This window comes from Alligator mississippiensis, chromosome 7 (assembly GCF_030867095.1).
Source record: "Alligator mississippiensis isolate rAllMis1 chromosome 7, rAllMis1, whole genome shotgun sequence".
In the NCBI taxonomy this organism is placed as follows: Eukaryota; Metazoa; Chordata; order Crocodylia; family Alligatoridae; genus Alligator; species Alligator mississippiensis.
Window position 1 is genome coordinate 89742806 of NC_081830.1, and position 24241 is coordinate 89767046.

The 24241-nt window shown below is 44.4% G+C and overlaps 1 protein-coding gene across 14 annotated transcripts in view; it reads left to right on the forward strand.

Annotated features, from left to right (window-relative positions):
• The window catches only part of DLG1 (discs large MAGUK scaffold protein 1), a 289256-nt gene that overhangs the window by 257964 nt on the left and 7051 nt on the right, over nucleotides 1–24241 (forward strand). For 7 of the 14 annotated variants that reach the window (XM_059731283.1, XM_059731289.1, XM_059731290.1 and 4 more), the window contains 5 exons: nucleotides 39–215; nucleotides 5395–5464; nucleotides 11904–12003; nucleotides 18172–18213; nucleotides 22896–22946. In XM_059731283.1, the coding sequence (XP_059587266.1) occupies nucleotides 39–215; nucleotides 5395–5464; nucleotides 11904–12003; nucleotides 18172–18213; nucleotides 22896–22946 (440 nt within the window). Of the gene's footprint in view, nucleotides 1–38; nucleotides 216–5394; nucleotides 5465–11903; nucleotides 12004–12761; nucleotides 12796–18171; nucleotides 18214–22895; nucleotides 22947–24241 lie in introns of all 14 variants that reach the window. The other 7 variants (XM_059731292.1, XM_059731287.1, XM_059731288.1 and 4 more) reach the window with 2 other exon arrangements.

Sequence of the window (24241 nt, forward strand, 5' to 3'; positions counted from 1 at the left end):
CTTGCTAATCCTCTATTTAATGATTTTTCTGAATTCAGAGCTCTCTTTGACTATGACAAGACTAAAGACAGTGGCCTTCCCAGTCAGGGACTGAACTTCAAATTTGGCGACATCCTCCATGTCATCAATGCTTCTGATGATGAATGGTGGCAGGCACGGCAGGTGACGCCAGATGGAGAAAGTGATGAAATTGGAGTTATCCCAAGCAAGCGCAGGTATAGTACATTATATATACATCTGCTCTGAAGTCTTTGCTTTTAAAATTGTGCTTGTATTTATGCATAAACAAACTAAGCAGTCTTCAAATTAATTGGTCCTCACCACTGCCTCCAAACAGTGGTACTGTAAGACGTTAAAAGCTGACTGTTCGGATCAAGTATTTGTCAGATGCATTTGTTGCCAAATGATTTGGGGACAGGTCTGAAGACAGGGAAAAAAACAAAAGCTTTGAGCACTGTTTCTGTCTTTCAGACTTGTGGGATAAAAAAAATAGGTTGACTAGTGATTCTAGCAAAGATTAGGGATTTTAAAAATCTTTTCTTTTTTTTCTTCTTTGTTTAAGTTTTTCACTGTAGTTATGTCAGTTTTTTGGATATGCCTTGCAATAAATTTAACAGTGCCATCTGTGCATAGTTCAGTGTTTTGCTCTTTGTGGTAAATAATGCTACATCATTTATACTGTGTTGTATCATTTATACTGGACTGGGACTTGGGGACCTGGTTTCTCTCCCAGCTAAGCAACTAGGTTGCGTGTGTCCTTGCACAAGTAACTTCACCAGTGTGCCTGTTTCTCCATCTGAAATAATGGCAACAAGGGGTGCCTGTACATGCATGGGGGGCTGCTCTGATGTGCGGTATTTATAGCATGTCAAAGCGGACTTGATTAATCGAGTCTGCTGAAGCGTGGTAATTAACGGTGCTCCAGCAGCCTCCTGTGTCTCGTGTATCAGCATCCCTGCACTTAAAAATGGTGGCGGGGGTGCTTGAACTAAAGCTTGTTGAATGAGCGTTAGTCCAGGCACCCCTGTTGCCATTTTTAAGGATGAAGACACTGATACGTGAGACACAGTGGCACTTTGATTAGTTACCCCCTTTTTGGGAAAGTTACCCCCCTTTTTGAGAAAGGGTCATAGAATAGTGTAGCCCAGGACCCTCCAAATGGAGGCCTGCAGGCCACATCCCGCTGCTGAGGCAGCTGGAGACTCTCTTATTCTACCAGTTCCCCCCCCACCTCCACCTCCAGAGCACATGTAAAAGTGCCCAAGGATACCAGCCTCCTTGGAAAAGTCACTGAAATCTGCTGAACAGCACTTGATTATGGTCAGGATATAGATGAAGTTTATCTGGCAGTGATTTTCCTGCATAACTGAAGAGAAATACATTGCATGTCTGCTTGTGGAGGGAGCCCTATTTACAACCAAGTGTCCATTTGTAGTCTAAAGTATTACTAGGAAAATGGAGCTTTGGAGTTCAAACTGTGCATCCACTTTATATTTCCATGAATCTCACCAGCCCTTGTTTTCACAGAGACCATGGACCTTACCCTAGGCCATAGTCAGGTGTTAGCTACTACCCTGTTTTACAGATAAGTTAACAGGTTACACAGGGACACTGCAGGCACAGACCAGGGTTAGACTCTAAGGGCAAAGTCCTCTCCCTGTTGAAGTCGCTATCAGCTCCCATCAGCTTCAGTATATCCAGGATTCTGCCTTAGTCTCCAGAAGACCACAGTGCTTTTCAGATTTGTCTTTGACCACTAAACCGCTCGTTTCCCACGGCTAGGGAGAAAAGCCAGAGTTCAGGGTCTACAACAGGGCTGGCCAACTTCTGAGCAGCCAGGGGCCACGCACCTCGTGGGCTCCCTGGGACCCCTTCTGAGCAGGCACCAGGCTTGCCAGCCCCGTCCTGTCATGCTGCCCTGGCCCGGAGACTCCGGTTGTCTCAGCAGCAGGATGTGGCCCGCAGGCCTCCGGTGGCACAGTCCGGGGCTACAGTATTCTATGAACTTTTCCCAAACAGGTGGGTAACTTACTGAAAAGCCGCATAGCAAGTCTTTGTGAATGCCAAACTAATATGGACTGGCTGCTGCTATACCTAAACTGCTAGTGACCGTGGTGGGGGTCTGAAGCTCCAGGTTTCAGAGCCTGCTGTGGTTGCATATGCCATTTTTTAGAACTGTTTTATTTCACTTACACAATGGGAAAATATTCATTAAGCACATTTTTGTTTCAAGAACTGTTCGTTATGGCATAGCACACCAGAATGCAGGTGAAAAATACATGCATGGACGGTAAGACTATCCAGGGTTATAGCTAATACTAAGATACTTTTGAAAGAGAGTTTATATTTCATTCTTCAGTGGTTATAATAGTATCTAGACCTAAAGATTTTTTTTGAAGAATCTAGCACGTGCCATAATTAAAGACCGGGTTTATAATAAATGTAATCAGTCTGTTATGAAAGCCTGGTCTTTACAGCCTTCTTGAAGGAGAAAGGCATAAAATGTGGGTCAGGAGGTGGGGTGTCTGCTGCATTGTCTGCCACAAGCAGCTCTGTCTCACTTGAAGGTGAGCACTAATTACCACAGGCGTTGGTCTCGTCTTGTTCCACCCTGCCTTTTCCATTCCTTTAGCCTGTCCTTTGAGTCGCTGCAGTCTTGTTGAGTCATTTAGAAGGGTGCACTCCCATGGGCTAGGGACAGACATTCAAAAAGCCGAAGCCTGAATTAATTCAATCTTTGCAGGTTAGTCTAGCCTGCATAGATTGAACCAATTTGCAAGTGGACAGACATTCCCTTTTGACTCCAGAAATGCAGCCTCATGCCTGCAGTGGCTCAGGCCAGAAGCCGGGGAGTGCTAGAGCGAGGCCTCTGCTGGAGGGAAGCTAAGCTGAGGGGAGGGGCGTGGCCAGGCCTGGGCAGGGGGTTGCCCCCAGTATGATTGGGGAGGGGTTTAAACCCCCACCCTGGCCTGTAGCAACCGCAGCTGGGGTCTGCCTGGAGGGGAAGGGGGGAATCAGTCCCTGTCGGGTCTCTAGCGCTCCCAGCCCCACTTATTCACTGGCTGGCAGCAGGAGCAGGGGTGGGGCCAGACCCTGGTAGCCTAAGGGGAAGCGGGGGTTTAATCCCCCCATTGTAGGGGTGGGGCAGTGCAGGCACCAATAGGCTCCACTCGTGCACCCGGGGCTGTGGTGGCCAGATGCCAGTAGCCTGAGGGGAGGGGGGGGAGGTAATCCCCCCACTGCAAGCAGCAGTGGCAGGGACACCAACATAGCACCCTGGGCCAAGTCCCTCCAAGGAGCGGCCAGCTGCCCATGGGGAGGTGGGGATGTAACCTGGCTGCAGGGGGGTGGGGAGGAGCTGGGGCTGCGTACAGAGCCCAACTCACCACTGCCTCTCACTGCTGCAGCACGGCCTGGGCTGGGGCAACCCCAGGGGGTGGGGGTTACCACCTGCCACCTCCCACCTCCAGCCCCGCACAGGGGCCATGGTTTGCAGGCCGGCCGCAGCTGCAATGCAGTTCCCCACCCCCTTCCTCTCCTGCCAGTGGCGGAGCATATTATCGCGGTGGACAGAGGTGAAGCATCTGTCACCCACTGCCTGCTCATGCTGGGGCCAGGCGCTCAGGGCGAGCTGCTGTGGGCCACGGCCATGGGCAGCAGCAGGGGGAGGCAATGGACAACCACAGCCAGGTCCAGCCTGGCCCAGGGGCGTCGGCAGTGACTGGCCTGCAGCAGCCTGCCCTGAACACCTAGCGCCTGCATGAGTAGGTGGTGGATGACAGGTGCCTCACCTCTGCCTGCTGCGATGGTTTTCTCCGCTGCCATTGCTGAGAGAGGGAGGGGCGGGCTTCTGCGGGACAGTTGCTGCCTATACTCCTGGGCTGTGGGGCCGGACCGGGCTGCTGCGATCCATTGCCTCCCCCCACTGCTGCCTACATCCCTGGCCCGCTGCAGCCTGCCCGGAGTGGCCGGTGCTGCTCTGAGCAGGTGGCGGGTGACAGATGCTTCACCTCTGCCTGCCATGACAGTTTGCTCTGCTGCTGCCTCTGGGCGCTGCGCTGCAGCTGCAGCCTGCCTGCAAACCATGTGGTGGGGACTGCCCCCTGCCCCTGGGGGCCACCCCAGCCCAGGCTGCACTGCCACAGTGGGAGGCAGTGTAACTAGCCACGGCTCCCCCCCTTGCAGCCAGGTCACAACCTCCCTCCCTGCAGCCGGCTGGCTGCTCCTCGGAGAGACTCGGCCCAGGGCATCATGTTGGTACCTGCGCCGCTGCTGCCTGCAATGGGGGGGGTTAACCCCCCCCTTCCCGTCAGGCTACTGGTGTCTGGCCACCACAGCCCCGAGTGCATAAGCAAAGCCTATCAATCCCTGTGCTGCCCCCCTTCCCTCCGCCGTGCAGTGGGAGGATTAAACCCCACTTCTCCTCAAGCTACCAGGGTCTGGCTGTGCCCCTGCTCCTGTCACTGGAGCAGTGCGGGGCTGGGGTTGCCTGGCAAGAGCTGCTGCCCCCTCACCATGCAGACCTGGCAGCAGTCTGAAGCAGTTTCCCATTGCCACTCTTTTCTCAGCCAGCCAGAGCAGCGACAGTGCTCTGGCTAGGGAGGAGAGGGGTGGGGCTAACCCTGCCTGGCTGGAACAGACAGCTCAGCCCAGGGCGGCAGAGCATGCTGGGATGCTGGAGGACCCTGATTTAACTTAAACCAGAAAAGGGTCTGGGACACAAGTTCCATGATCTGGTTTGACCTCAGTCACTTAAGTCTGATACTACATTAAACCAAGTTTATCTCAAACTGGCTTCGACCATTTTGAAACTGGTTTATGTGCACTGAACTTATTTTCTGATATGGTTTTAAACCAATTTCTTATGACTTAAACCGGTTTATGTGTAACCTCTGTCCCCAGCCTTGGGTAACATAAGTAGATGGGGGATAATCAGTGGCGGCAGCAATCCCTTGGTTCAAGGATGATCTCTACCCCACCTCATTGATGGGTCTCAAGGAGACAGTGGGGGATGATGACAGCTCAAGAAAGCTGTTGCTTTCCCATCCTTGTCTCCCTGGACAAAGTGCCTTTTAAGCATTATCTTGGTTTAAACCAAAGGCTATTTTAACAAAGTTGTGACTACACAGAAAAAAGGATGCTAATTCATCTCTTTTCTTATTGGACCCCTGTAATTTGCAACCTGTAGTTTGCTTTTGAAGAATAAAAACTGATTTTTCTACTATTTTTCTGAATACATGTGCATATGCACCTTATCACATGGCCCTGAAACCATGACTGTGGCAGATAGTTGTAAGAAACTCATGGATCTTTCATAGTGTTAGGAATGGCAGCAGAAAGTCTGCAGAAAATGCAAAGTAATGCTTTTTTTCCTTCTGCACTTCTTTCTGGCAGAGTTGAGAAAAAAGAACGAGCGCGCTTAAAGACAGTAAAATTTAATTCCAAAACAAGAGGAGACAAAGGGGTGAGTTTATGAAATGTTAGTTCCTTTTTCCATTAATGTGAATGGTAACATTTTTCAGTGTTTATGTATATCATTTGAGTTTTATTCAGTTTTAATGACAAAAGCTAAAATTTTTCAAAAACACCAGTTTTACCCTAAAAATTATACTTTAACAAATGCTAGTCTTTATGAACAAGTTTGATTCATAATTGCAGTAATGCCCCCAAGTGTATCTACAAAACAAGTTCAGAAGTGAGTCTTGTTGCCAGTAATATATTGCATAGGGAGCCATAAATGGTACTGTGTAGTGATAGGTTAGTTCCAGCAAATAAGTACATTGTTTGAAAGCTGTTGGCCTTTAAGAGTCAAAGACCAGGAGTATTTCTTGGGAATTTCTTTTATTTAATAATGCGGAAGTATAAAATAACCTTCTCATTCAGGTGTATATGATGCTAAACCTTCAAATTGAATTTCCAGAAGAGCTATCTGGGAAAATTCTCATCTGTAGCCCTTGGTTAGCTTATGGATTTTGTTATTAACACATTAGAAGATGAGAGGTAGTTTATGTAAGTTAAAAACTGCAGTTTTTCTGACAAAATGGCAAAAATTTACCCCAAAGTCGTATTTAGGAAACCTAAAAAGTTCACTGAATAATTGCAGATGCTAAAAAGATAAGAATTATAACATGCTTATCTGTATAGCCATGCAAAACTGTCTTAGGAAAAATACAGAAAACAAGGAATTAACATTCTAAATAGGAGCCTTCACTATTAAATGAGTGTTATTATTTATTCATTAATCAAGACAGAATGCAACTTTATTTTGTTAAAAACTAGTAACCTAAAAGCTTTCGAGAATTAAGGACATATCAGGCCTTTCTTCATCAATATTTGAATATAGCCAAATTTTTTTTCCAGATTTTAATGTTGTTTTCTGCAATCATTTTGATTATTGTTGAGCCCCGCATTTTCACAACCAAATAAAATCCCTGAAATAAGAGTTGTAGCAGATATGTTTCTGGTCGGCTCCTACAACTATTGACATATTACTAAGAAGCACTACCATGCATTTTCAGTTTAAGAAGTTATCTAAGCTGTACTGAAGTATTGACATTTTAGCAATAAGGTTTCTTAGAATTATTTTGCAAGTAAAATTAGCTTAACTTGTATAAATTGTAGAGGTAGAGATAATTATTGCTGCAATGTACAGAGCTGGTCACTGCTGTAGATCTCCAAATATTATTATTAGAGGTGCACCGACGCATTGGTCCATATCATATCGGCACCGGTAAAAGGAAAATTGACATCAGCAATTGGTTTGTTTTGGCTGATGTGGCCAGTAATGTTGCCAATAAACGTTGCATGCATGCGTGCAGTCACAGCATGCACACAGCCAGCCTGCCAGCGTGCAAAGCAGCATCTGGCTGGTAAGTTTGTTGGGGGGGGAAGGGGCATAGGGGGGCAGATGGAGGCCCCTGTGATGAGGGAAGGCATGGGGCAGGGGCAGGCGCTGCCTGACTGAGGCAGTCCGGGAGCCTTCAGGCGAGGTGGGGGGAGGATCCCACCTGTGTGTGCACCCCCGGGGGAGCCACTGGGGGCATGTGTCTTACGCATCTGTGCGTGGGGTGAGGGTGGGCTGCCACTGTGAGCTGGGGGCGGTGCCTGGCTCTTTCCTGCGGAGGGGTTGGGCTGGGGCTACACTGAGGCTGGGCATCGGCAGCAGTGTAAGGGGGCTACTGGGGTGTGGTGGGGCTACAGTGAATTTTGGGCTAGCTGTAGCCCCCTCCCCCCCACAATCACCGCTGCATGCAGCTCCTGCCCAACACCCCACCCCCCGGGAAGAGCCCAGTGCATGCCCCTGGTCCCAGCCCACAGTTGCAGCCTGCCCCACACACAGATCCAGATGGCACACGGCCCCCATGCCTTCCCTGGGGGTGCATGCACAGTGCGCCCCCCCGTGTCCCCCAGATGAGCCTTCTCACACCTCCATCCTGTGCCCCGCCTCCCCCTAGATGAGCACCACCTGCTCCTGCCCCACTCCTTCCCTCACTGCAGGGCCCTTGATCTGCCCCCTCCCTATTCCCCTTCCCCCCAACACACTTACCAACCAGACCGGGCTGCATGTCAGCAGTCGGATTGGTGTTGGCTCATTTATAATTGGCTATCGGTATTGGCCCATGAAATCTTTAGCGGTGCACCACTAATTACTGTAGTTTATTTTAAATGGCCATGTCTTTGAGTTCATAAAATCAGGCTTACAAGATGATTAAGAATATGAATATTATGTGGCCGTTACGATATTAGAGGGGGTTATATCCAAAGAAATTTACACGTGAACTTATCTAGTGGGTGAGGAGACTGGAGACCCGTAAAGTTAAGAATATAGAGTGACTGGATTTAGCACCCAAAAAGGAGTCTTACTGTTTTGGGGTTTTCTGCTTTGTTTTAAAATACCACTTTATTTAACAAATCACAGCAGAGTTTTGAACGGCTAGCAAACCTGTCACGGACTCCAAATATGAAAATAAGCCCTGTGATTTTTCCAGACTTCAGATGCAAATAGCAGCAGTTAAGAGCTGGACTCAGGGTAGCAACTTAGCCAAGTTCTGGGGTTTTGTTTGATTTGCTTTTCTATAAATAGCACTTTAGGAACAAGTATCTTGAGTGACTTCTGATGGCCAAATTCAGTATTTCCTTGGGGACTGCTGTGATAGTTCAGATTTTTTTTTCATTTGGTACGTGAAAATTTACATTAGAATAATATAGCAAGCCAACTGAGGCACAGTCATTCTTAAGCTGATTGTGTATATATATATTTTGGGTTTTATACCACTCAACATTTTAGCATTATGCAATAATTCCTTTTTATATGTGACTTGCAGTTGACAATCTCTGAGGGTGAAAGTTATAAAAATAAAATTAAGTTTATTAGGATAAGTGTGCAAAATGTTACCATGTTTTCTGATGAGACTGCATGCTTTTGTAATTTGTCTACCATAAAACTGTAAGTTAACTGAATTAACCACGTTTTTTAAATAGTATGTTGATGATAGCAGAGTTTGTACACAATCACGGTGTACTAACAGCACCAAAAATATGCATGAAATACTGAGTGGACGTACCAACTACGCTTGCCATTGATACAGAACTGCATTTCTTTTTCTCTAATAACAATTCATGTTCCATTCTTGAACTTGAGAATTTTGCTTTACCTGCACATTTTTAACTTAGTTTCTCTTTAAAATATCCTTAGTACCCTGCTGTAATGGTCACATTGGTATTTTTCCCTAAGATTTCTGCATGAAAGAAAAATACCTTCAGGGTTAACACACACAGACAAATCATCTTTCAGCAATTCTTATTTGAAGGTTTCTACAGAAAAGAAATAAAGGTCACATTCTTAAACATCTGTTACTGATGGACACCATTAAAATGCATGTTCAGCCTCTTCTAAAGAAAATTGAGAAATTGAACCTAGAATGACCATTTTTTGTTTCTTCCTTTTACATATGCATGTATCTCGTGTTGCTTGTGCTACTTGCATGCTTACCAATTCTTGCTTTTGTGACCCATCCATAATTTGCAATGGGCTTATTGAAGATTTCATACAATTAACATGCATCTGCAACTAATAAACCACTCTCTCATGCCTTTAAAATCAGGGATCTTGTTCAGAATCAACTTTTTGCTGATCTTTTATTCAAAATCAGTACATTAGTACATTTAATTTCTCTTTTTTGCTATGGAACTGACTCTGACCATTATACATGCAGTATATTCATTATTTAACGTTAGTTTAAGTCAAAATTAACTGCAAGCAAAGTTAAATGAAAGATTAGTTTTATCAAATATTTTTGAAAGCTAAACGAAAGACTAATTATTCTGCTAGAAGTGCATTGCAAAGAACCATTTTTTTGTTCTAATTGTCAACAGTTGCTAAAAGTCTCTACCAGCTTTAAATTCCACCACAATTTAATGTCACACTTGTCCGTAATGTGTTCATTTTGAAACTGAGACATTTTGTCAGGCTTGTGTCCGTATGCTGCAATTGTCTGTGTTATGATATCTTTATATATGGAAATCCGTGGTACAAGATTTCCTGATCTATTCAGCAAAAATGTACCTGCCCCTTAGGTACTTGCTGCTTTCAGAGAGCCCCGACTCTTAATCCCGATGCCCTGTTTACAAGCAAGTGAGCATGGCTGTGAGAAGTCGCTAGCAGTAGCACGCTGCTAGGTACAGAAGGGCAGAGCCCTGGGTGTGCCACCTACAGTGTGTGCACACAGGCCGTTTGAGTGCCAGTATTCATGCCCTTATGTTAGGATGACATCTTAGCAGTTTTCGCAGCGGAGTACCAGTTTCACTAAGTCACTGATGCCAACCAGTTAAGAGGATGTACAGGTTTCATGTTATTTCCAGGATTCTCCTGTGACAGCCCGCCCATTGGTACCATATGTCTCCTTTACACTTGGTAATATTTAAAAAAACAACATGGAGTATTGTAACCAGAGCAGTGAAGATATCACTGGGTTCTCCAGCATCTGATACTGCCAAGCTAGTCTGTGCTACGCAGATGGCCGGAAAGGCTGCTAATAAAGTAGCAGGGTGCAAACTCCATGATACGCTGCAGCTGTTCTCTGAATACATACCAAGTTTACCAGGGTGCTAGTTGTGCACTTGACCTGAAAAAGTTGGCAAGTTAGAAGTGGTCACAGCCACCTGATTCCATAAGTATTGCTATATTTCTTTCCCAGCAAATACTGGTAGAAAAGAAAAAGCACACAGGGCTTATCTTTATCTACTTTGGCAATGCATAAGAAGGAAAGATGAGGTCATGCTGGAGAAAATATAGTGAGCAAACATATGATAGCATTCAAACTCTGGATTCTAGAAATAACTTGTAATAGAAACCCTAAAGCATGAACTGAATACGCTTAATTCTTTGAAAGTGAATGTCTGCTCTGAAAAGTGGCTCCATTAAGTCTGCATTGCACTATGCTTGGTTCCGAGTGCTCCATTTAGAAGTAAGCCCTGCTCTGACAGTGAAGTTTTGGTGCTTTTCTGCTTTTGTGTTACCCGTGGTAACAAGTTCTGCAGGCCAGGCAGTGCCAGCAGTGTCACCTGCACAAACCAGCTGCCTTCACAGGTGGAACTGATGAGAGCCCATCAAACAATTGGCTCAGGGACCAGCGGGAGGACTGGAACCCAGCTGACTCCCAATTAACTGTATTAGTCCTACGCATCTAACAGGAGTAGAATATAGCTTTAAAACTGAACTGAAAAGAACTAACTGTGACTGTTCCCAGAGAAAGGACGCTTACAGTAAGATGGCTCCATTTTTGCCTAGTTACTTTGCATAGAACTGGAGTCTGGAGATAGGGCATTTTCATTCCATTTTCCGCTCTAGACATCACTGTCTCATTAGTGAAGGTTGCTGCCTGCCATACGTGGTGTACACGAGGGTGCAGACTCGCACTTCTAAAAGCCCTTGTGCAGAAGCTAAACAGTTCAGGTTTAGATGGGCGGGGGGAGTTAAATCCATAATGGATCAGGATAACGCAGCCAAACTGTAAACAGTTCTTCAGCAGCACCAGAAGTCTAATTTTTTGTTGGGTCGCAGTCAGAGCTCAGACAACTTTTGATCTGTTTGGCCCCCCTTGTGTGCCTTGCACTCCTCCAGGAGAACATTAACAAATGAAGCCAGTTTTACCCATGCTCCTTGGCTCTGGGGTACAAACTGTCCCAGAACAGAATCCATTTTCTCGAGTGAATTTGCAAGGAATTACTCATCAAAAAAATAAAGGCAAATGCAGAGATTTTAAAAAGAGGTTGCTGGATGTTGTAAGTGGGTAAAGACACTTTTTTCTGTCAGATTTTAGCTTTGACCAATCTTTTTTTCTAGAAATAGTTAACTATAGCACCAGCATTGAATTATTTTCGTTTCATATACAGTATCTAATACATGGGAGTATGTCACGAAAGTATTGAGACATGTTTCAGGATTAGTATTACATCTTTGCCTGTGCAGGCATGTAATGTTGGGAATACCTTTGGAATAATGCCTTGAAAAATACTTTTACCAATGTATATTCAGTGATGACCCATGTATTAGCTAATTGCTGTGACTTGCTCCATTTTGCTTATGAAATGGATTTTGCTTTTGCTGATTTTTAGCAGACTGCTGGTTCACGTTGTTCTTCTCTTCCCAAAAGACCGTAAGGGGCAAATCGCCGGTGGTAGAGCAGCCTTCTGATTGGTTTCAGTAGCAAACACGCCAAGTCCAGAGGTCTCGAGCAAAAACGAAAAGCCCCTTCTATCTCTGAGCCAGGATGATGTTAAATTCAAATATGCGCTGCATTAAAATGGTTATAGGAGTCAGCTTCCACAAAGCTGCTAGGGCTGGGCCTTTGTACACACAGACATTAGACATGCTTTGTTTTGCCCCTCCTTCTCTTCTTCAGCAGTCATTCAATGACAAGCGTAAAAAGAACCTCTTTTCCCGAAAATTTCCCTTCTACAAGAACAAGGACCAGAGTGAACAGGAAACCAGTGATGTTGACCGTAAGTACGTGGCACCCGACGGAGAGAGAGCGCAAGAGCACGTGTAGAAGGGCCTGCTAGTTGCAGTAGGGTGTTACCATGGAGACAGTTCCACGAGCTGCAGCAGGTCAATGGGACGTGAACGGTGTCAGTGAACGGCAGAGCTGGGCACGAGCCCCGCGCACCGGTTTTTGTGCTCCTAAAGCGCACCCAAAGTCCTCTTGCAGTCGAGAGCAACTCTTCGTAGGGGACCGGATGCAGCTGTGGGGCGATCATGAGCGGTGCTTATAACTGTGTCCAGATCCTCCGTTATAGCAAACCAGTAATGGTCGTTTCACAAAGGCACTGCACTGCAATACAGAAAGAATTACTCAGCTTAAACTGTGCTGTAACCGGTTGCTCTAGACTGGTTCATTGGAAGCTATTGAATTTTAGCCTCTTTTTGTTTAAATACTTGCCTAAATTTAGGGTGTTTTCTTTTCATCCTTTATTGTCATCATTGAAACACATGATGCATTTTCAAACATTGAGCTTACTGCTGTAATACAAATAAGGTTATTTCTCCAGAGCTTAGACTTCTGCCTCTTCAACCCTGATTGTTCGTCGCCTCAGCCATTTTAAATTTTACACGTTGGGTGAAAAGGTGTTTTTCACACCCATCTCCCCCTGTGATGTTCTTGGAACTGTCTCCTATCGTAGCGCCAGTTTTATATATTACTGACAATTATTTTCTTTGTGATTATCTTTTTATTGCTTGCCCTCTGGGGACTACTCTACAGGAGATCCCTGACGACATGGGATCAAAAGGCCTGAGTAAGTGATCAAAATACTCCCAAGTTATTTTTAACCTCCATCTGCAAACTTAATTTTCTTAGATCCATTTTGACACTGATGGTTTGCTCGGCTGGCATAAAGGAGGTTGATTATTTCACAGGGGTTTATAGGCTTCTCCTTATTTGCAACGTTTTGGGGTTTTTCTGTCTTTAAGAGTTTGCTACTTCATTACATTCACGCGAAAACCATATTTTATTTTTTATCCAGAAGCTTACCCACATATTTTACATTGTCTGTGAACTTGTTGGCGTACTCTTTTATGGCATTGATTTGTTTTTACATTGGCTTTGTCTTTTATGTTCTTTTAATTAACCTATAACATTCTGCAGTAATGATCCAAACCACTGCAGTAATGTTCATTAGATGTAGATTTTTAATCATCATGATAGAACATTGTATTTTAAAGGCTGGTATGCTAAAATGACTATGCACATTTTAAAAATATGAACTGTAAAAATAGCTTCATTTTTCTTCCTTGGAAAAATTCTGACTGATTTAGGTGAAGGTTTTATCCCCTGCCTGATCTAGCTTGGCTTTTATGAGGCGCTCACATGAAAAGACTGACTGTGTGGTAAGGTGGTTAACATGTGTCCTGTGAGCATTATGGACTGCTCTGACAAAACCAAATCTGTTTTATTACATGTAAGAGTATTAACACTGGGCATAATACAGAGGTAGTATCAGTTGTGATGCCCATGTTCTGCATAATTTAATTAGCAATTTAAATTACATTAAGCTTTCTAAACTACCAGCTGCTCTACTTAGCCAGTCTGTGTTGGTTTGTGCAGGTGGGCACTACGAAAACGGTAGTCCAGAAAGGGGTGAAATTAGCAAGTAAAATTACAATCGACAGGCCTCAGTGAAAATGGCGCGTCAGGTGTATCTTGCAGTCTCACCGCTGAAATTCAACCCTGCAACTCCTGGGCCTTGAAAGTTTCTGTCCGTCACCAGACTGCCACTTTACCCATTATTCCAAATAACTGGTACATTGTGTCCCCAGCTTATACGTTGCTTGCCACATCTACCTCGGCATGCAATTCTTTCATAGCCTTTCTGCAGAACATGGGATCGTTGGAAAATTGGGCTGGAAGGGACCTCACGAGATCATCTCGTGCAGCCCCCTACTCAAGGCAAGGTCATCCCTGACTAAACCACCCCAGCCAAGCATCTCTCTAACCTGGTTTTGAACGTTTCCAGGCATGGAGATTCCACAAGTTCCCTTGGCCAGTGTCTGACCACCCTGAGAGTCAGAAAGGTCCTCCTAATCTCCGGCCTAAATTTGCCTTGCTGCAGTTTGAGGCTGTTGCTTCTAGTCCTGTCCCCTACAGCAATGGAGAAAAGCCCGTCTCCATCCTCTGTGTAATCACCCTTCAGGTATTTGATGGCTATAATCCATTCCCCCTTCAATCTTCTCTTCTCTAGGCTAAACAACCTTGTTCTTTCAGCCTTTTCTCATCAGTCTCGCCTCCCAGGCCCTTAATAATTATTGTTGTCTTGCACTAGACTCTTCCCAAACTTTCCACATATTCCCTGAAGTGTAGGGCCCAACACTGGACACAGTACTGAGGGAAGGCCTCACCAGTCCTGAATAGAGCAGAAGAATCACTTCCCTTGTTTTGCAAGTGGCACTCCTGTTAATACAGCCCAGGGTGCTGTTGGCTTTTCTTGCATCAAGAGCACTCTGTTGGCTCATAGTCAGATTGTGGTCCACCGCAACCCCAGGTCCTTGTCTGCCGTATTGCAGCCCAGCTAGTTTTTCCCCACTCTGTATTTGTGCATGCGTTTATTCCATCCCGAGTGCAGGACTTTGCGCTTGTCCTTGTTGAATCTCATCTGATTGATTGCAGATTGTTTCTCCCGCTATACAGGTCATTCTGGATCCTAGTCCTGACCTTCAGTGCATCTGCAAGTCCACCAGACTTGGTGTCCTCCACAAATTTGCTAAGTGTGCGCTGAAACCCAACATCCAAATCATTAAAGAAGATGTTGAACAATACAGGACCCAGGGCAAGACCCCTGGGAAACCCCACTTGGTACCTCTTCCCAACTAGACATTGAGCCATTGAAGGCAACACATCGAGTTCTGTGGTCCAGCCAGTTACATATCCACCTCACAGTACTTTAATCTAGCCTGTATTTCCTTAGCTTGTTAATGAAGATGTCAAAAGCCTTGCTTAAGTCAAGGTGCGTTGCATCTTTATCGTACAAGGAAATCACATTGTTCAGGCATGACTTGTTCCTGGTGAATCCACACTGACTGTTCCTGATCACCGTGTTCTCCTCTAGGTCCTTCACAGGGGATTCCTTGAGGGCCTGTTCCAGTATCTTTCCAGGTATATGAGTCAGGCTGACTGGTTTGTAGTTTCCCTGTATCCTCCTTCCCTTTCTTAAACAAGGGCACTATATTTGTCCTTTTCCAGTTATCCAGCACCTCATCTGACCTCCGTGAGTTCTTAAAAAGGATAGATAATAGCTTTAAAGTTACCTCAGCCAATTCCTTCAGTAGTCTTGGATATATCCCTTCCAGCCCTGCCAACTTAAAAGCATCCAGCTTCCTTAAGTAATCCCTTACCTAGTCTGCCACTACTCTCTAGGCTGTCTCGTTCCCTGTCTCTGCTGCCAAGTGCACTCATCAGCTGGTAGCTGCCCCTGTTTGTGAGAACTGAAGTCAAAAAAGGCATTAAATGCTTCAGCCTTCTCTGTATCATCTGCAACTGGATTGCCTTCCGCATCCCACAAGGGACCTAAGGAATCTCTGATCTTGCTCTTACATTTGATATACCTAGAGAGTCCCTTTTTATTGCCTGTTATGTCCTTTGGCAGCTGCATCCCAAATCTGTGCCTTGGCCTTCCTAATTTTCCTTTTGCATGTCTGTGCAATTCCTATACTCTTCCCTAGTACTGTCATCAAATTTCCACTTCTTATAGGATTCCTTTTTGAGTATCAGCTTCTTGAAGGGATTTCTGTTTGCAGTAAGCATAATTTATTTCTGTTGCGAACACCCTTCATGGTTGATTGCGGTAAATAAAATAGGAACAGGTCTATGTCAGTTAGTTCACATGAACATTTGGAAATGTCATGATCTGTTTTGTCATGCAGAAATAAAGTGAAAAACTCAGTTTCGGTAGGCTCTTATCATTGTAGTGATATTAGTATCCTCCTTTAGAAAATGCCTTTTTGTCCTGGAACACACTTTTTTCAGATGTATTAAAAATGTTAAGCACTTTACCTGTCGTATACAGCCTATAACTTAACTTTCTCACGTTCGCGTACCATTGCAGTCTTGTTCCAAACATAAATTCCACCCTGCAAATTCCATTGTCTCTTTCTGCATCAGGGACTGGCACCACTTCCAAGCCGTGGGCCAGACCAGCCTGGCTCCGATCCAGCCCAGGTAGCCTTGTGGCACGTCTCGGTGTACGTAGAGGGGGGTGGGTTTTCCCTGCACCCTCACCGAGCCATGCAGCTGAGAGCTGCCTCTACCTCTAAAACCTTCTTCCGCGTTGTTCCTGCTTCTCCCTGCCAGCTGGGATCGGCACTCGCCTCCAGCCTTGGGGAGGGGACAGGAGGGGGCAGAGTGGCAGCGGTGCAGACGAAGCTTCCAAGTCCCTGGCAATATCACTTCTCGCTGCTCGGGCCCAGCATTGGCACGGGCATAAGCAATGCCCTTTTAAATTTGTAGACCAAATCTAGTGTCTCAGTGGGCTGAATCTGCCCCGCAGGCCATATGTTTCCAACCCCTATGCTACATGATTTTGTAGCGAAGGCGTCACATTGAATTTGTGACGTTGTGAATACTAACGTTGACAAGTTGCAATACCATAAGCACAGGCTTAGTCGTTCGCTCCAAGATCAACTAAGATGGAAGCTGGCTGGCAAGGGATGGAGAAAATTCTTGGGAAAAAAAACTTGCATATTGTTCTTTAGGTGAAATCTTTAGGCGAAAACAAAGGAAACAGAAAGACTGTAAACTACCTTTAGCTTCTGTATTTTGAGTGCATATCAGTCCAATTTAATGTGTGCTGTACATACTCTAAGTCATTTGAATACTGTAATCATGACAAATATTATTCTCAAAATAAAGGTAGAGACATAAGTTACATTCCAGTTTAGTAACTGACTCAACACTGGAATACACTAGTGGTAAAACACTAAAAGTGGTAAAGTTCACTGTAAGGTCTAGTAGCGCTAGACTGATGTTGTAACCATGATGATCCAGGAATCATGCCCGAGGCAAGGATTTCTTTGGGTGAGATCTTTTATTGAACTGACTGCATAGTTAGGGTAGAGTTGGACAAACTTCAGAATTTTCCACGTCAGAGGAGTAAAAGCCAGTACAGCATAGTAAGGTGCCACATTCGTGCAGGATATTTGGCTGAATGTAATTCGGTCCTGCTTTAAGCAGGGTGTTGGACTAGATGACCTCCTGAAGTCCCAGCTCTTTTCCATGATTTTGTATTAATCTAATAACTAAGTATAATACTTTTAAAAATAAACACAATACAGTTAGTGAAATACATTGGTAGAATACCTGCAAGATCCAAATAGATACTCAGTGCAAGACTTTTAAAGGATCTTAAAAGCAAAGCAAAAACAAACCGGGTAGTTCTGCAGGATACCTCATATATTCCTTAATAACATAAAAGGTGGTCTCTTGCTGAACCCTGCGCTTGCGTAGTAGAACCTCGATGCTTTCAGAGTTCGGTTTGCAAAGCCCCCTGCGAAGGTAAGGTTTGCAGCATAACCGGGGTATGTAGAATCGCAGCGAGCAGCTCTCTGGGACTGGTGAGGTGCACCAGCCGAGTGCCACGGTGATGGTCTCCGAAGTCAAAGGCACAGGAAACAGCCGAGTAGCTCGTGTTAGTATGGCACCCAGCTGTGAATGAAGGAGGTTGCAAACCACCCCTATAGGAAGGGTCTGGTTTCTGCTGTACTTGGTTATTTTCAGCTGCTGGACTCAGACTCTCTGTGGTGCTCGATAAACTGTCGGCACAACGTTTTCTGCCTTAGTTGAAAGCCTTAGAGAGGCCATCCTGCAGTTCTTGCTCAACAAAAGTCAGCTTAAAGTTCATGAATAAAAATTTCAGAATCAGGCATGCGATGTGAATCTGAATTTTTTTTGTGGCCTTTTTTGTTCTACTTAATGGTTTCCTTTTTATTAATCAATGTTTTTCTATATAATTCAGCTAAAGGATAAGAGGGATACTTTGAGTTCTCTATGCATTATCTGTTTGGCTCAGCACTCTCAGTGATGTCAGTATTGTTGTGTCTTGATTATTTTTGTCAACTTGTTTTCCTTTAAGTTTATGTCTTAGTATTTTTCCTTATTTTTCCATTTTGTGTTGCAATTTCAGAGCATGTTACCTCTAATGCCAGCGATAGTGAAAGTAGTTACCGTAAGTGTTTTAAGTTTTTATTTTGACTCTGTTCATGCCTTTCCGTTTGGGTTTGTCTGGGGGTTTTTTCCAGGTATTTGCATGTTTCATAAAATATTACTCGTAATCAGATGGAGGCAAAATCCAAAAGTACTGCTTATGGACCTTAAATATTTTAATAGTTTAATTAAAACAATGCAGTTTCTGTGTGAACATTGTTATTTTGATTGAAGCGTGGCTTATTTCAGTTTAAGATAAGACCATTACTAATCAACTCAAACTGAACCAAAATCAGCCTGGTTTAAACCAAATAAGAGCTTCCAGAGTTGTTGTTTTTTTTGCCAGTGGCATGAAATCAGTTTTAAAATCATATCTTTAATTACATTGGTGCATCTTTCTAATTTAGAGAGACCCTTAATAAGTTTTATATTAAGTTATTTAAAAATGCTTCCTAATAAAAAATAGAGCAGTCACGTAATTAAATATGGAGCATTCTCTTTTTAAAAGCAGGATGTGTTAATACCTTAAAGGAAGGTGTGGGGAGTGGGCATTTACTTCTCCTACCTTTGCAGCTTTCAGCCTTTACTAGTTTTGTCAAATATGGATACTTATTTTCAGTCTTCAAAGGATAAATCGTGTATAAATGGAATTTACCCCGAGTTAATATTGTTACATGAAGCCACCAGACTGTGTCACTCCAAGTGCATGATGAACATGAACAGATAGCCTGATTATTAGTGCATTTTTGCTTGTATTGCAGTCAGCTTTCCTTCTAAGATGCACAGCGTGCGCAGGCATGCTCATGCTGCACTGCCAGGCGCGCCTGCACGGGCGCGCACGCCGCACAGCTTAGAGGGAACACTGATTGCAGTAGCACCATAGGGCTGTCTCGCACTAACCACAGCACAAAGCCTAAAAGCATTTAAGATTCAGGGCCTCAGTCTTGCTCTTTATTCCACATGGACAGGCCTCAGGGAAGTTAATGAGGCCCCTGGTGGGCACAGAAATTTCCTACGCACGCTGGGTGCATCTACACATTCATGAATGCACCGTAGTCACTGTGCATTAAGTTTAGTACTTGGATAACCAAGTACCAAATCAACACGCAGTAACTTGTGCTACTGCACAGTAGCGCCAGCACGCGGATTTTTTCAAACGCTAACTGCGCAGCAGCGTATTAGCATGGGTTTTGCCTGGCACACTACTACACACTTATTAGGTTACTGCGCAGTTAGCGTCTCGTGTAGAGGCGCCCGCTGGCATGCCAGATCAGGGCCTAGGTTAGAACAGAGCAGAACAGATGGAGAAAATGGAGAGGAAGCGGAAATGGAGTGACAGAGCAGATGGCTGTATAGGTGCAGAAAATGCAAGCCATAGTTCACAGCCACGTTTACCAACTGAATGCTTAAGCAGCACTCCAGAACCTGTTGTTAGTTAGATATAGGTGAATAAGGAAGGGAGTGAGTCTGTAGCAGGTAAATTAGCTACTGATTCTTTGAAAGGAATATTTCCAGGTCAAATTTGACCAAGAAAAGTGGATTGTTACTAATAGGACTATGATTAATGGAAAAAAAATTTAAGCAGTGAATATTTTTCATCTGTATTTGTAACTGACACTGCTGAAGTCGTGAAAACAATGAAAAGGTAGTGGGCTGGAGCAGCGATTCTCCGTGTGAGCGCTGCAGGGTGCTGCGCAGGGCTGGCGGTGCTAGGCATGCAGACATCCCGGCGCGACCTGGAGGGTAAACCTCGAGATTCAAATCGGAATCCAGCGTCTCGGAAACATCCTGACCTATTTCTGAGGTCTCTGTGACAGGAGAATTGCTTCATAGTTTTTCCAGTCAAAAACCAGGTGAAAGCTAAGAGCTGGCGCTTTGGGGGGTGCCGAGACCCACAGGACTACAACTTTATTGCAGATAAAAGTGAAACTGGCTAGTTTTTGCACTCCAAGTAATACAAGATATAAACGGCAGGATTGAAAGGTCCCTAGCTCTTTATAACTGCTTGTGTTTTACTTCAATTTATTTCATTAAATGTATTTAGTTTTAATTTATTGTGTTAGTGACACAGGTAAAGGCAAATCATCTTTAAATACTGTTTTTCTGAACTCACATTTTCTCCTTAACTGGAAAACTTAAGACAACTGCAGTTACGCCTCAGGGCTTCTGTTTATACTTATGATAATTGATTCATTTTAGGTGCTGGGAGGTTGCCTTTGTTCTTGATTGGCAAGAAACCTAAACGCATACAAGTTTGATGACATTTCTTGTCTGAATATGTAAATTCTGAACAATGACTTTTAATTAAAATGACCTCTTTCTTCTTACTGCTTTCTAATATGAAAGTTATCTTGATTACAGATGAGTATGGTTGTTCCAAAGGTCCATTTTATTAATATCTGTTTTGCTAAAGCATTTAACCATATTGACAATATATACTTTTTTGCCCTCAATGAATGCGTGTTCTCTATATCCTATTGTATCACTGTTCTAATGTTTTGCCTCACTGAGTTTGTACTTTGTAGCAAAGTGAATTCCTGCAAAACGTATTTGATTAATTATTAGTTGGAGTCCCTTGTAGATGAGTTGATAGCTGAGTGGCATCCTATTGCTATCTCTATAGCCTGAGAGGCTCCAAAAGTATATACTGTCTTTCTTCAAACCCATTTGCATGAGTTACTTTTGAGGTGTTAAATTATCCAAGTTGCATGGTTTTCTTCTCCCTAACTTGTAACATGCTTCTCAACTGCAACAAGTACAAAAGTTTCAAGCTGATGGGCATTCATCTATTGCTATGATAAATTCTGAGCACAGAAGAGCCTGAAAGCAAAGGTAATTCCTCATGAGTTCACACACTTCAAAATCAAAACATGCATCCTCTTGTCCTGCAAAAGGAAGAGGGCAGGGGAAATATTTATAGCAATATATGAATTTAGAAAGACTTTTAGCTGCCATCCTTTTCTACAGGAGTTGTATACTGCAGCCCTAAGGCAGCTTACACATGTGTATCCTGAACTTCAAAGAACATTTTTTGAAGTAGCCAGGCAAGTTGTCAGAGTTGTATAGCTTTATTTGAACACTGAGGCCACGTCCCCATGAGTGTGGATGTTTGTTTCCCCAGGGACAAGGAGCAGTGACGCACCTTGCACCACCACTGCTTGTCCCCATGGAACACCTGTGCCACACACGCTTTGGCATGCAGAAAGTTACCCCAGGTGGGGTAGCTGAGGCTGGGGCCAGCACTGTGCTGGCTCCAGCAGCCCTACCTGGGGCCCTCCTGGGAGCCTGGCTAGCAACCAGTGCAGGGCGGCTCTGCTGTTGAGCGGCGTGCACTGCCCATGTGCGCTGTTTTGCTTTTCTTTCCGTGGGTTTTTTTGAACCCTGGATATCCAGGAGTCAGAAATACCCGCAGAAAAGTGGAGCAGTGCACGCATGGGCAGGGCTCTCTTGCAGTGCGAAGAACATTTGAATGTGCAGTATGTGGCACCACAGACACGTTTGCAGCACCACATACCACACGGTCACGCTGGTCTGGACACGGCCCTCGGCTGCATCCCCACACGCAAGAGCATGCGTTTGCTGTGGTAACAATAGCCCAAATTTGTGCTGCTGCTTTTTGCTACTGTGCACACCTCCACATGTAGGGTTTGGGCCAGGACAAATTGTCCTGGCTGGAGTAGGGCTGGACCCAAAAGCCTTACCTGGGGTCCAGTCCAGACACTCAGAGCCTGGCCAGCAGTCAAAGGGTGGCCCTGGCCAGCTAGGTTCCATTTTTGGTGGCACATGCTACTGCTGCTGCTGCACGTGCAGCACTTTTTCTGCTGGTGTTTTGGACACCAGGATGTCCTTTCAATAAAGGCATATTTGTTAATAAGCACTGAATATTTTAATAGAGATGGCAACTGAAGTATTTCAAATACTTGCATTTAACATTTCAAAAGCTTGCAGCCTTTGAAGATAAAAATTATTTTATTTTATTTCATTCACTGCTGACTAGCTTTCTGCAGCTGAGAACAGTATATTACTGTTGTTAAAATATTTTTCCAAGTTCACTTTAAAAAAATGTTATATATAAAATGTAATTAGGTCTTTAGCATAAACAGGAAGATAATGTCTGTTTTCTTAATTAAGGGATGTAGCATTTGAAGATTATTTTGACAATATATTAGTGAAAGAATTGCAGCAGATTAAGGCAGTGATGTACATGAACTTCTATGTAAATGAGAAAATCTTGGTCTCATGCTGGCTACCAAGCACAGGAAATATTCTTAATGCAAGTGCTTCTTCTAGCAGTGAATGACAACATGCATGGGTTTTGTTTTTTAACACATTTGCAAGAGCACACTGCTTAATAATACTGCTTAAAATTTCTATTCTCATGCTTGCTATAAATTTAACATGCTGATATGTCTCATGAATAATTATCATGCTGTAAATAAAATGCCGTGTATATCGTGTTTATTTTATAATGGAAAAGGCAACTCTTCCCATTTCATATTTTGTTTAGCCAATCTTTGTGACTTTATAGTTTACCACTTTATAGAGAGCTTCTGTCATCAGTACTGTCATCATCTATATATTTGGAGGATTGTCTGTATCTTCTTTTCCTTCCTTAAAGGGATACACTTTTAAACATACCAGGGTTTTTTTAAATACCTTCTTAACACTTCAGTATGTTTCCTTATGTATATATTTAACTTTTAGGTGGCCAGGAAGAATATGTCTTGTCTTATGAGCCAGTCAACCAGCAAGAAGGTTTGTAGAACATCTTAATATAGTAACTGAATTATCGAAATATTCCTTTGTGTTCTTACAAATCGAATACCATAAAGATTCTAATATTATAAAAGCCTAAGTCTGTCTGTCTGTCTGTCCATCCGTAACGCTTTATTCATGCTCTGATTGGCTGACAAGCGGCCAGTCAGTGTGAGAACAATCATTCGGCTGGGACCTGGCGGCATGGTGGAGTGCCGGCATGATGCTGGGGACAAGGGGGCTGCAGCGGGGAGGGGGGGAACGAGCCCAGACCCCAAGCAGCAGGAGGGAAGGGGGGAGTGGGCCCAGATGGGGGTGGCATGGGGCTCCATCCCCGCCCACTCTGCCCCCCCTCCCCTCCCAGTCATTCTTGATGGGCAGTTGGCAAGTGATGTAATATTGTCGTTGAGTATTTTAGTACCGCTAATCCAGTTCATAAAATAAGGAAATAATTAATTACAGTTGTAAAATAATTTACTGTGAAATCTGAAGAAGTGCTAATAAATCTAACTCCCGTGTCATCTCTATTTACCGTTGACTTTATACACCGGAAGATGTTACTTGAATATGAGTTTTATAAGGTCTAAGGACTTGGTGGTTTTTAATACTGGAGGACCTCACCACCTGCCCACGTTCCGTGACAGTGTCGAAGTCTGTTGCTGAATAGCGGGTGCTGAGCAAGCCTGGACTGTGGCATTTTTATTTCGATTTCTGGAGGGGAGCTCTTGGGTGATGAGCTCTTCAGAAAAATCTGTTGTTCAGGCACTTAAGTGACTTGAAGATGTGAAGTCCTTAGCACAACTTCCATTGGCCTCATAGTTTCTCCCTCCAGAAATGTCTCTCTTAAGCCAGTGGTGGGCAACTATTTCAGCTGGAGAGCTGCTTAACGAGTCCAGAGTGGGTGCGGGGCGTGCCAGGCTGTGTCTGTGCGCACGAGTGCCCCCCCCAGTACTGCGGGGCTGGGGCCAGTGGCCGTGGCAGCCAGAAGGAGCCACCGCCACCTGGGCTACCTAGAAAGGCAGTGCCACTGCAGAGCCGCCCCGACGGTGCTGCATGCCCAGGGGGTGGCAGGACATGCCACGGGCCGGACGGGGCCTGGGCCAGGCAGGGCTGAGAAACCGAACAAAGTCCCTCTGTGGACCATATTTTGCCCATCTCCGTCTTAGGGCTAGGTTAAAGTTGGTGGCATTGTGACAAAGATTGTTTTGCTGAAATGTATGTAACGAGTGCAAGGATTATGTTCGGCAACTGATGTCTCACTTGACATAATTATGTTGTCTCACGAGACAGACAGA